This window comes from Carassius carassius, chromosome 37, assembly GCF_963082965.1.
Source record: "Carassius carassius chromosome 37, fCarCar2.1, whole genome shotgun sequence".
Taxonomy (NCBI): domain Eukaryota; kingdom Metazoa; phylum Chordata; class Actinopteri; order Cypriniformes; family Cyprinidae; genus Carassius; species Carassius carassius.
Genome location: NC_081791.1, coordinates 11,265,119 through 11,278,316, shown reverse-complemented (window position 1 = coordinate 11,278,316; position 13,198 = coordinate 11,265,119). Strand labels below are relative to the sequence as shown.

General features: G+C 40.1%; 1 protein-coding gene across 2 annotated transcripts in view; it reads right to left on the bottom strand.

The window, feature by feature from the left end:
• Positions 1-13,198, bottom strand: part of LOC132117995 (laminin subunit alpha-5-like) — a 77,919-nt gene that overhangs the window by 10,724 nt on the left and 53,997 nt on the right. For both annotated transcript variants that reach the window (XM_059527446.1, XM_059527447.1), the window contains exons 39-73: positions 12,926-13,030; positions 12,757-12,840; positions 12,431-12,661; positions 11,749-11,862; positions 11,399-11,529; positions 11,085-11,165; positions 10,534-10,748; positions 10,335-10,435; positions 10,077-10,260; positions 9,845-9,985; positions 9,580-9,731; positions 9,326-9,436; positions 9,129-9,240; positions 8,887-9,057; positions 8,277-8,473; positions 8,014-8,130; positions 7,737-7,891; positions 7,046-7,187; positions 6,868-6,967; positions 6,659-6,772; positions 5,909-6,094; positions 5,684-5,826; positions 5,431-5,613; positions 5,167-5,303; positions 4,903-5,056; positions 3,071-3,213; positions 2,809-2,971; positions 2,597-2,728; positions 2,375-2,517; positions 2,159-2,291; positions 1,774-1,914; positions 1,518-1,648; positions 1,268-1,435; positions 1,015-1,141; positions 634-782 (exon numbers count right to left, since the gene is read on the bottom strand). In XM_059527446.1, the coding sequence (XP_059383429.1) occupies positions 634-782; positions 1,015-1,141; positions 1,268-1,435; positions 1,518-1,648; positions 1,774-1,914; positions 2,159-2,291; positions 2,375-2,517; positions 2,597-2,728; positions 2,809-2,971; positions 3,071-3,213; positions 4,903-5,056; positions 5,167-5,303; positions 5,431-5,613; positions 5,684-5,826; positions 5,909-6,094; positions 6,659-6,772; positions 6,868-6,967; positions 7,046-7,187; positions 7,737-7,891; positions 8,014-8,130; positions 8,277-8,473; positions 8,887-9,057; positions 9,129-9,240; positions 9,326-9,436; positions 9,580-9,731; positions 9,845-9,985; positions 10,077-10,260; positions 10,335-10,435; positions 10,534-10,748; positions 11,085-11,165; positions 11,399-11,529; positions 11,749-11,862; positions 12,431-12,661; positions 12,757-12,840; positions 12,926-13,030 (4,991 nt within the window). The remainder of the gene's footprint in view (positions 1-633; positions 783-1,014; positions 1,142-1,267; positions 1,436-1,517; positions 1,649-1,773; positions 1,915-2,158; positions 2,292-2,374; positions 2,518-2,596; positions 2,729-2,808; positions 2,972-3,070; positions 3,214-4,902; positions 5,057-5,166; positions 5,304-5,430; positions 5,614-5,683; positions 5,827-5,908; positions 6,095-6,658; positions 6,773-6,867; positions 6,968-7,045; positions 7,188-7,736; positions 7,892-8,013; positions 8,131-8,276; positions 8,474-8,886; positions 9,058-9,128; positions 9,241-9,325; positions 9,437-9,579; positions 9,732-9,844; positions 9,986-10,076; positions 10,261-10,334; positions 10,436-10,533; positions 10,749-11,084; positions 11,166-11,398; positions 11,530-11,748; positions 11,863-12,430; positions 12,662-12,756; positions 12,841-12,925; positions 13,031-13,198) is intronic.

Genomic DNA, 13,198 nt, shown 5'->3' with positions numbered 1-13,198 from the left:
TGAAGTGCAGGCACTAGTAGCGAATGTGGCACCGCCAGTTGTCGTTGGAGGTTTTTAGTCCTCTTTTCAGTTCTTTCAATCACTTTATGTATACGTCGACATTCCATGTCCATTATTGTGAAACCCGCGAGATGCAACAAAAGCACAGCTCTGATCACAGCTTCCTCCATCCTCCTCTTGTTAACGTGGTTCTTCTTTGTTAACGTTGTTGAATGGCACGCACAAATGACATCGCTGTCGACCGGCTTAAGTCACGTTCTAGCATACACGGTCGGTGCGTATTAAACCCATTAAATGGTACTGAGATATAGTTCGCGCAAAATCATCCCAGTACTGTACATTTAGTTCTGGAACTAAAGTGGTGCGAAAGGCCCTATAATAATGATTTTCATGCTAAATTCTCATATTTTTATATTTAGATGACCTTTTGGTCAGTTAACGCTCACTTAAAAGTTGAATTGGTAGAGACACCAATAATTTAAGAACAATGTTAAATGTAATGGCAAAATGAATATAAATTCTTCATACTGGACATTATATTACTTTGATTTATAACTGCTGAACTATATGTAATTGCTTTACAGTGTTTTCTTACTGTGAGTTTTTTTTCCGTTTGTTTGTTTTTATACTCACGCCTTGCTGAACGCTTGAGGCAGCGAATCAAATCTCAGATGGCTGTGGGAGGAGCCACTGAAATGATGAGCGTCAACCTCCTGGACGGACATCTCACCCTGACAGGAGTCACGTGCCATCCGACTTCTCGAACTTCCTTGAGGCTTCTTCTGTTTAGTCAAAAACAGATACACATTTCATGTGCTCTTGTTAAAATAACACGATTATCTATTATTAAGAAAATAATTTATTATTAATAATAAATGGTTTATGCGTTAACGGAAAATGAGTTCATACTAGCAAAGTAATATAATATTTAAAATAAAATAAAGATTAATGTGTTGTTATACAGTAATTTTTGATTTTAGTAAAATAAAATTTCTACATTTTTAAAAATAGTACCTTTGGATTCTTTCGCCGTGGTGAATCCAGTATTTCCAGTGGGGCTGAAGAGGACGGGCAAACAAATGTGTATTCGTGTCCCTCTTGATATTTTTTCATATCTTCTACAATCTGGGGCTCATTATTTCTATGAACACAATGTAGAAATGAAAAAAAGCTTTCATAAATTTATTTTCGTTCAAAATTTATTCGATCACTCATTGGGATTTTCCTCCATGTGTATTTTGAACACTGTCTTCAGTGCATCACACACCTCTTCATGAAGAAGTTACTGACGCAGCCGGTGAGGTTAGTGAGGCCGCGGTGTGACTCCGGTGTGCCGCCCACGTAAGAAATGTCAGAAAGCAGCGCTGTCCTGCTGTCAGCCGCACTAACAATTACTCCTTGCTTCTCAAGAACGTCATCTATATACACAAGTAACCTAAACAAAGGGAGAAATTGTCACAACCCCATACACAAACACAGTTTTATTGTATATTAATATTAAACGCAGAGTGGCATACCCATCTCCGGTGCGGTAAAATGCAACATAGTGACTGTTGTCATCGTTGTACGTCTTCTGAGACCTGACTCCATTTTTTTCAGTACTGACTACTACATGGCCGCTGTCTAATAGCACCTGACACCTGTCACTCTGAGCGGACCAAGACAACGGATGTGAGTGTCTTTAGTAGCAAACACTAAAATACATCATTTAGAAGTGACGTTGTATGTTATAAACTCAAAATATGATTTGATATGTCAAACTGTAATGTGTACCTGGCCTTGGCGGTAAAACATGAGCCCGGTTTGCTGATCGGTTCTGAAGCCGATGCCAGCATAGAAGTTTTCTGGATTCACTACATCGTCCATTTTCAAGCCCAGGTATCCTTCTCCGGTGAAACGAGCCTCACGAGTGAACTGACACACAACACAAACACACATAAACGGGTGTCTTAATACAGAAGATGTCATATGTGCTGGAAGGAATTTACAAATTCTGCTTATAAATCTGATTCAGAGTGATTTTGGTATCAAGCCAGACACTCAACTGAGTTAATGCAAGTGTGTTGCCTCATCGCAAAAGAACACAGATGTTCCAGAACCATGAGCAGAACTGAATGTAGATTCCCAACCCTACTAAAACAAGTATGATGATGCTCACCAGCAGGTCATCTGGACAGCCATAGCTGATCCCTGCACTCTTCATGGTCTTCATTTGAACAAAGCTTCTCATGGCCTTAATGGTCCTGAGGCAGCCCTTTATGGAGCCGCGCTTACCAAACAAACTCTTTAAACTGCAATGACATGCACAGATAGTTCAGATTGTGCACAAGTGGATCTAGATATGACTTCTCTGGGGAAATATCTGCATGGTCACCTCTCGGGCATCTGATCATCTGGTACCCCACCCAGGAAATATCGTCCCGAGAAGTTGAGCTCTTCGCTGGAAAGCGTGTAGACCTTCTGGCGATCTAGCCTCACTAGCATTTCATTTTTCGAAAGTTGAAAGATGACATCCAACTGAAAACAACAAACACAAATCATAAAACTTACAGAGATGAGCAGATAGGCAGGACAATAAATAGAGGATTTTACTCACAAATTTCGCCTGAGCATTACTGATTTTAATTTTGGACTCTTGTTGTGGGTCAGTTAAGCTAGACAACTTTCCTTCAAGGTTATGGAGGACTTTCAGAAGACCTCCTTGCACAGCTATGCACACATACTTATCCTGAGAAGAAAAAAGAAAGATATTAACATGATAACGTGTCAAACAATTGCAAATCCTAAGTTTTGCAGTCCAAGTCTCACCTGTCTTTGGAACAACAGGAGAATCCCGTTTTGAGAGATGAGTTTGACATGCTGCTCAAACACACGGTCGTCCTTCACAGTTTCGAACAAAACCTCAACATAGCCCGAACCATCAAAATACACTCCGTCAACTACCCACTCGGGCGTATTTGCTGGCCTTTTCCTGTTTAAACAAACAAAGAGATTTTAAAAGGAATGCACTCTCGCAAAGAGGTTAACACAGATATATGATTTAATAAATAATAAATGAAAGCTCTCTGACCGTGAACAAGGGAGGTCAGTTGTGGTGTTCATTTTGAAGGCTTGCTCGAAGTTATAGAGGCTGACTAGTTCTTCATTTAGACTTAATAACTCCAGGCAGCCCTTGAAGAAGTTAGGAGACGCCATGTTCAGATCCACTGGAGGCTGTGTGTGTTTGAGAGAAAGAGAAAGAGATCACAGCCATCGTGTTTCAATCACCCCCAGGTGACTGGTCCCAGTATAGGTCATAAATCCTGCCCTCTCCATGTAATCTAATGGGACGTGAGACAAACTAAATTATTAAATTTAAAGTAAGTTTGGTTTTAGTTAGTTAAGTGATGCTATAAAAAATGGGAGTGTGACAATCATGATTGACATCTGAGACTGACAGCGTCTCTGAGCGAACTGAGGCACCAACTGAAGCCTCTGATATGAAAAATCAGCAGACCAGTCAGGCTAATTTAAAAAAGGGTCAGGGGCGTGTGTTTGCGATCGACTCTGCGTGAGTGTTGGCGTGATGCGGCTCCACTTTGCTCTCTACTGTGCAGACTCTCGTCCCAAATCAACGCAATATGGCCGCGCCAAATTGGGACAATGGCCACTTCACTTTTCTTTAATGGAAGTGAATGAAGGTGCGTCATCCATCTTTTTAACAGTCTATGTATGCAACGCTAACAATGCTATTGAGCTGAATTGAATCAACACTGAACTGGCTTTAGCTGAATAATCACACTATTGGCTTCTGCAGAGCTGATTTACAGCTGAAACTGGATGACGTTTTACAAATGAGGAACTGTGCAACATTACCTTTCTATTTATTACTGTGAAGCTGCTTGGAAACAATCTGTTTGTATGATGTGCTATTTGTGACTGGACGACTTATTCAATTATTAGTGTTTTTAAAAATAAATTTTAAATGAGTGTTAGAAGAGGGTAATTACAATATAAAAATTAAATCCAATGTTAACCGATGACAATGATGACGATGAAAAATATAAGGGTTATATTATAATGTTACGTCTCTTATGCTTATCAAGGCTGCATTTATTTGTTCATAAATACAGTAAAAACACTAATATTGTAAAATATATATATTTTTTTAAGTAACTGTTTTCTATTTTAATATATTTCCAGCATCATTGCTCCAGTCTTCAGAGTCACATGATCCTTCAGAAATCATTCTAATATACTCATTTGTTGCTCAAGAAACATTTATTATTATTTTTGATGTTGATAACAGTTGTGCTGCTTAATCGTTTTGTGGAAACTGTGGTACATTTTTTTCAAGATTCTTTAATGAATAGAAAGGATTTACAATAGCAAATATTTGTAATTATAAAAACATCTTTACTGTCACTTTTGATGTATTTAATGCATCCTTGCTGAATACAAGAGTTGTTAGGGTGGTCCAGGTGCTTAGTATGGGGTTTGCTTAAAAAACAAGTGACGTGACATACAGACCAGTATGGTAACCCATACTAAGAATTCGTGCTCTGCATTTATCCCATCCAAAGTGCACATACACAGCAGTGAACACACACACAGTGAACACACACAGTGAACACACACACAGTGAACACACACACACTGAACACACACCCGGAGCAGTGGGCAGCCATTTATGCTGCAGCGCTTGTGGAGCAGTTGGGGGTTCAGTGCCTTGCTCTACATTCACTCCCACTTCTACAATTCCTGCCAGCCCGAGACTTGAACTTGCAACCTTTGGATTACGAGTCCGAATCTCAAACCATTAGGCCACAACTTCCCCATGACTTGATTGGCTCAAGTCAAAAGTGCCCACCCCTAACTGTTTATTATATTCTGCTCCATAGATATGGGTTTTGCTTTACTCACAGAGAATGTGCTGGGATAAGATCCGACATAAAACACAGTCTCCTCAGCTGGTAAGTTGAGCAGGCCTTTTCCTTCTTTTGCCTCCATGCTTTGTTTAAATATTTTAGTTTCATCTGAGTCAGTGGACATTGCCATCTGACCGTACTGTAGAGTCCTGCACACAAAGAATACACAAATACAGTAGAAATACAGCTAGAATATAATTTCAGTGAAGTCTAAGCACAACAGATACATGTCAGTAATGATGGTGTGCAGGTTTCCTACCTCTCCAGGACAATTTTGTTGAAGTAATCCTTGCTCACGTCCTCAGTCATTAGCACCTGCGCTGTATCTTCTCCCACATTGAAGTACCAGCGCAGCTTTGATCCTTCCAGTGTCACTGCCATATAATCTTTTTTGGACTATAAACACGTGTTTATATTTACATACGGTGTATAATTAATCACGCGTAACTCAAAACAGCTTTATATAATGCATGACATGCAACATATCATAATGGTACAGATTAGGCTGAGGAGGTTGGCTTACATCTTTGTTTCCAAGGTAGAGGACAAACTGGGGTTTGGTGGAGTCAGTTTGGCGTAGTGTACGTGTGGCACGTGGTAGCTTGATGTACATGTGTAGCGATGAATAGGCTGCCAGGTCGGCCACATTACTGGGCGTCCGCACTTGTACTCCTGAGTTACCATTAAACTGCATCGACACGCTCACCTGAAGAACAGACAGTCGAGTCACTGCGGAGGAAAACTGGGGAGACTTTGAGACGTCTGAAGAGCTGTACCTTGTTGGCAGCATTGCGAGCCTGTTCAATGAGCTGGCGGATTCTCTGGATGCTGTCGGAGATGTTGGATGGCTGAAATGAGGTGTTCTGCAGACGATCCAACTTCTCCATCAGCTGAGGAAGAGTGTCGCTCAGCGCCGCCACTGCAGGTACACACAAACACTTTGGAGTTGATGTGAAAGCAAGTCAAGATCACTCATGCTCACTCATCTTCCTCACACGCACCTGACGTATTGGCATCATTGAGGGCTTTGTTGATATCGTCGCTGGTGGCGTTTGAGTCTCCGTACTGCTTCTGCCACTCCTCCAGCTGCTTCTGAATTGGAGCCAGCGCGTTGCTAACATTAGCCACCGTATTGTTAGCCTGCTCCACTGCACTCTTCGCTGCGGCGATGTCTTCTGCTATGTCTTCTGCATCATCTCAACACATTTGAATGACAATGTTTAGGTCATGCTTTTTATTCAATTAAGCTTGACAGACAATATATGTAACAGCGTTTAAAAGTTTGCAGGCAGTATTAAAAAAAAATAAAGTCTAATTCTTTCATTCAGCAAGGATGCATTAAATTGATAAAAAGTGAAAGTAAATGCATTTACAAGGAAGCAATTTCTATTTCAAATAAATTATGTTCTTTTGAACTTTCTATGCATCAAAAAATCTCTACAAAAATGTTTAAACATAGAAAGAAATGTTTCTTGAGCAGCAAATCAGATTCCTGAAGGATCATGTGACACTGAAGACTGGAGTAATGATGAGCATCACAGGAATAAATTACATTTGAAAACACAAACAATAGAAAATATTGTATTTTGATCAAATAAATGATGAGCACAAGATAAGTCTTTCCAAAATCTATAAAAAAAAAATCTTATCAACCCCAAACTTTTAAATGGTAATGTATTTATTTGGCAGTTAGCTGGTTATTAGTTAGATCACGATGAACACAATGAAGACTAAGGTCTTTGAGCTCTGACCTCGACTGGCATTGAGGCTATTCTGAATCTTCTTTAGGTCTTGGAGCATCTTCTCCTTTTTCTTTTCAGCATCCTGCAAACTTTTCTGTACTGAGTCCACACGTGGCTTTAGACCTGCCAAGGATATAGTAATGGCCTGCATTAGACCGAGGTTCACAACATCACAGATGCAGGCCTACATTGAAAGAAGAACGAGCTGCTGTTCTTACTTTGACTGCTGTTATTCAGTTCCTCTGCTTCCTTCACAAGCTCATTACTCTTATTCTTCAGTGCAGCAGCTTGTAGGGGCAGGTCTTTGTCCTTTATGTTCTAGATCAATAAACGTGTGTCACTTCCTCATGTTTTCGGAGCAGTTAAGATGCATTGATGTGCATGCATTGACTGTACCTCCAGAGCCTCAGTAGCAGCTTCACTGGCTTTCTTAGCTGCAGTCTCAGCTTCCAGCACGCTGTTTGAAATGTCAGTGTATGCTCGAGATGCGTTCAGAGCACGCTGTAGGAAACCGTCTCGATTGAAACCAGATATTAGACTGCACAACAACAAACACAAGGCCACAATTTAAATATACTTTCATCATATTAGAGGAGGTCATAATAGAGAGTAGAAGAATGTGCATTATATAACCAAGCTGGCATATATTGATTAAAATTCAGGAATTGGCTTGTTGGCTGGTTAACAGACATGACAGTTACTCAGGTCTGTCTCAAAATGTACCTGTCAATCGATGATGAATGCATTGCTTCTTTTTTAATTTAACTTCAAAATTATTTAATTAAATTCAAAATACATTTTTCTTTTTCATTCCATGGTAATTTGCATGCTATTTTAAAATATTTTTTTTGTGTGTAAAGCACTTTTGAATTATGATTGTATATGAAATGTGTTAAATATAAAAAATTGCTGTGTTAATTGCATTTTATTGTGTCCAGTAATTATATAAAATATAGTGAAAAAATATTTGTTCAGTTCAGCAAGTTTGTGGAGCCTTTAATTATGTAGGATGGAATTCATCAGTCACCCTGCTTGCATCTGGCATCAGAATTGCTCATTAAAACCCAATGTAAGTCGACCACTCTACCTGGAAAGATTACTGGCGAGCTGGTCCAGCATTTCAGCGTGTTTCTCTGCAGCTTCCACCAGGGAAATTTTACTGGCGGAGGGAGCGTATTTCTGAACCTTCTCCGCTAGAGGCTGCCTCGCTCCATCCAACTGAGCAGCCAGACGCTCATAGTCCTGATAGAGAGCACACAGCATGGATGCGTACAAGAATGAGCTCCGTGAGCTTCATTTAGAACACACAGAAATGCTATATTCGAATCTGCATACACAAGAGTACTGTTCCTGTACATATGTACCTCTTTAGAGTCCTGGAGCATGGAGAGGAGGTCGTTGACCTGCGTCACATCATCCTCTGCCATCTGAAGCTGGTTCTCCACCTCCTTCTGCTTCTTCAGCAGGTTATTTACGGTATTCTACAAAATCAGAGAAATTCATTTATTCATATGGCAATTCTACTAACCCTCTTCCTTTGATGTGTGGCCATTTGAACTCAAACTCTGTCTCTTAAAGTTGGTATTTTGTTTCAATCCTGTGTATGTGCATGTGTTTATATAAATACCTGCAACTCCTCCAGGCGTTTCTGGTTAATGTTGTTGGCCTCTGTGGCGTTTGCTGTGTTTTTGACGGCCTCATTCATAGCGTCTCTCAGGTCCATCAGCTGCTGATTGAACTGGTTCAGTTTGTTTCTGATGTTCTCTGCCAAAGCCTCATTATTTAGAGTCCGGTTTGCAATCTCATTTTTCACACGATCTACCACTACAGAGAGACAACAACTGTGAAGGACAAGGTCTACCATCTCAAAACATGTAGCACTTATAAATGGCAATACAAAAGTGCAGGCTTTTAATTTTTATTTGTTCTAGATTTTTGTTCCTTTAAGTATAATGTATTATAACTGGGATTATATTTACTTGCAAGATCATATAATGCATTATAATGTGCATTACAAAGCAAACTTTATGCATTAAAAATATGTTTATAATATATAGTTATACAGAGTACAGTATAAAGGCTACCAAAATCCAAAATCAAGTATTTATATAGGGTCATAAGCTTAGAAGGTTCTAAAATGATCAGTTACATGCATGACAGTCCCATGCTGTTACAGAATAAAATGAAAAAGCCTGAGGTTGGTAGACATTTCTTATAAACTCTGTCCCATCACTCACACTTGTTGGCCTGGTCCAGCTCATTTTCTGCTAGTTTAGTCTGGAAGTCGAAGCTCCTGAAGCGCATGTCTCTGAGCATGGACTCCACCTCTGCTATTTTTCTAGCCAGTTCGTTCTCTTCGATTACGTTGGTCTCGTTCTGCGCTGTCCGGTTCATCTGCAGTAAAATATCTGAGCAGATGCGGAAATGTTGTCAGTTGAATGTGCGTTGAATACATTTCTTTTCTTTATTACACTCATACCTTGCACATCTCCCATGATGCCTTTAATGAATCCAAGCAGGTCTTGAGCTCTAGTGTGTGTGGAGTTAGTGCTGTCCTCTACAGCATTGCCTTTCTTTTGTGTGGCCGAGGCCTGAAACACAGACACAAGTCCTTTTTACACATTGATTGAAAACAGCAAAAAAATATTTTGTTGATCAGAAGATATTTTCTCATACCTTCTCCTCTAACTCTTTAATATCGAAGTCAATGTTTTGCAGCTCTCCCTCCAGCATACTGGCCTGGTTCCTGCTCTTGTCCAATGTGCTGTTGTAGTTTTTTATGGCATTCTAGGGCATAAAGATATAGTTGCAATAATAATACTACACATAACTAAAAGTTAAAGTGGGGCAAACACAGTAGTAAATTCTAAAAGTCCTAATACAGAGTCAGAGAGTGTTTATGTGCGTGTGTGTGTGAGAGAGAGACTCACAGCAATGTCCTGAATGGACGCATTAAGGCGGTTCAGTTGACCCCAGGCGACTGAGCTGGCATTGAGGCTGCTCAGCTGATGGGCAATGGACTGATAACGTTGGTTCACCTTGTCCATATCCTCTAGCAGCACTATCACACAGCTGTCACAGGCTAAAAACAGAACGCACAGCATTTGAACAGTAGTGTAACTGATAACAAATAAGTGAGCGAATGGATGAGGTATGAGTGAATGAATGAAGTGTGTCCATTGATGCAGTACTCACGCTGACAGTGCACATCTGCTCCATGATGCACAGGGATGCTGTATTTATTAAGACACGTGTCACACTGCTTCCCCGTCATACCTGCAGCACAGTGACACTCTCCTGTGCGAGGGTCACAGCGGCCTCCTCTACACTCACACTCTACAGACCACACACAAATACATCAATAAATTCAACTCATAATGAACCATATTCCATATTCCTGCAGTGTGCATGTGTATGTTTGACTCACTCTTGCAGCCATCAGGGCTGTAGCCCCAGTAACCTGGAGCACACTGGCGGCAGTTGGGTCCATTAACCCCAGGCTGACAGGCACACGTCCCGTTAACAGGGTCACAAGGCTGAACCAACGCTGCTGCTGCTTCACAATCACACTTACGGCAACCAGAGCAGGTATCAAAGCCAAATGCCCCATCCTAAACAAAACAAAATCACCATCAACCTCCGAGACGAAACAATAGATGAAGACAAAACAGACGAGCAGACATACCTCACAGCGGTCACAGTGGGCTCCCAGCACACCAGGCTTACAGTGGCACTGTCCCGAGTGAGGGTCACAACGTTCAGTGCCACAAGGAGAACAGTTGCATCCTGGGTAATACAGGTGGGAAATAAGACTATCATGAGAGTTCTCTGAATACAGGAAATACCAACCAGATTGGATAAAATTGTGTATAAATGTGTCTTACGAGTGCAGTTCTTGGCAGTGATGGCATCCCCGTAGAAACCCAGGGCGCAGATCTCACAGTGCGGCCCGGCGGAGTTGTGCATGCAGCTCTGACACTCGCCCGTCAATGGGTGGCAGTCGCTGAACAGCATGTTGGGGTCTGAGTTTCCGTTGCAGTTGCACGGCTGGCATGTGCTGCCAATTACCATTGGGTTTCCATAGTAGCCTGGTGCACATCTGTATTAGGTAAAAAAAAAAAAAAAAAAATAAAAAAAAAAAAAGGGTAATTTTCATTGATTTACATATTTTTCTAAATGACAGTAATTACATTTACATTTAATCAAATTTTATCAGATGCTTTTATCCAATCTAATAATAATAATAATATTTTTTATAATTTATAAATGTATATATTTTTTTTTATTTAATATGAAAATTATAATTGAAACATTTTAATTATTTAATTTAATTTTTATTGCATTTTTATTTGTATTTATTATTATGGCAAATTGTAATAAATTAAAAAAAAAATGTATTGATTAAATAACAATAACGATAAGCTTCATAACTTACCTCTCACACATGGATCCAGCATAGCCAGGCCTACATAGACACTGCATATGATTGGGCTTCTCCACACAGCGAATGGCAAAACTGATAACAAGATCAAACAGATGACATCCTTTAATTTGAGAATGAGGGATGCTGGGATATCCAGCACTAAAATCAGCTCTTACTGGGAGTAAAAGAAGAAACCAGGAAGAAAAAAAATACACTGTGACATTACATTTCAAGCAAATCACCAGGAGAAAGACTAAGAAAAAAGGTCTGAGACGAACAGGAAATAGTAAATTAGTGGTACAGATGATGAAATAAGACAAACGCACTTGTTTGAAGCCACTCGCAGCGGACAGGGGCAGCTGGAGCAGGACACCGCGTGGCCATCAACACTGTTGTTCCCATGAAAACCACCCAGGCACTGCTCACAATGATTTCCAGCGGTATTATGGCGGCAGTTCTGCGGATGAAGAGTTACATCTTCAGAAAACACTCCAACTGAATCTCCAAGTTGTGTTCCAACATCCATCTGGAACTTTGAGAGCTCTTTCCCAGGATCTTAAACCTTTATTAGATTTTGTTTTCCATGAAGTTAGGCATTTTACTATACCCAGTGGAATCTGAAATAGCTATATATTGTCCATGTTTGAGTGTGTGATGTGATTTGTACATGACTCACCACACATATGCCAGAGCCATCCAGACACTCATCAGAGTGACCGTTACAGTTACAGGGGACACACTTCCCGAGGAACAGCCCTTTAGTGTCTCTAAAGTAGCCTGGAGCACATTTCTGAGTGAAGGAGATTTATATCAGAACCCACAATTCAACAACACTCTTTTAATAATGACTTGTTTTCCATTAATCTGTATTTCTGATTGGAAGGGTAATAACATGTAATAAATAAACATTTTCTGTTTGTCTTGTTTTTTGTATGTCTTGTACGTGAATTGCAAGTATTCATACCATTTTATAAAACAATAAAAGCACTTCTTGAGAGAGAGAGAAGTTAGGTATATAGCTATTTAATATAAAAATGTAACATAAGCGTGTTAAATGTAGCTAGTTTTGTCTAGTATTTTTTTTTAAATGTATAACAGATTAAAAAATGTATATAATTGCATAAATAATTATAATTGTATACAACACAATTCAATATTTTTTTTATAAAAAATACATTAAATATTCTTTGTTGATAAATTAATTAATTAACTGGCAACACTTTAGTATAGGGACCAATACTCACTATTAACTAGTTGCTTATCAGCATGCATACTTTTAGCATATTGGCTATTTATTAGAAATTACATAGCACATATTTTTCATTTATTTATTTTATTTTTTTGTTAAAGCACACTACCTGACAGGAGTCTCCTAGATAGTGTCCAGGGCAGAGACAAATTTCGACGTTGTTTGCATGGCGACCAGAGGGCAGGTTGTCGGCCCCCTCCAGCACAGCAGCACGCAGCGACACAGACTGAGCAGACTGAGAGTGCAGCGCTCTGATCTGCAGTGACTCCAGCGCCACCAACACCATCATCAGCTCCTCACGGGACACTGAGTTCCCCGTCTGAGCATGCCTGAAACTCTCCTGCAATGACAAAGAGGAAACTTGAATTGCAACAACTGTGCATCTGCAGAATTATTTTGTAAAGACTTCTTTTTTTAAACTTTTGAGCTCTTCACCTCCACCAGGTGAACGATGCCCTCGTGAGTGTCTTCAGGAGAGGAATACTCTCTTTCCATGTACACCAGAGTCATCTGATTCCCCTGCACACAAAGACTTTCAGTTAGGCCTCGAGTAAAGACTTCTCAACTGGTAAACTGGAGTTAAGGAGACTCTCTGATCTAGTACCTTGAGTATAACATCAGGCCGTGTGGTCTCAGTGATCAGAAAAGCATCACCTCTCATGGTCTGTGTATGTAAGCGGTAGCGCAGATAGCCTCCGTAGGATGACACCTACACGTACACATAGAAAAGAAAAGACAAAAACAGCTTAAGACAAGATTTCTAAAGCAACTTAAGACTGCACTAAGCCTGTGTTCATCAACAACATTTAGCACCAGCCTAAACAAGGTGTGCATGAGTTATCAGATTGTTTGTCTGACCCTCATGTTTCCTGTAGCA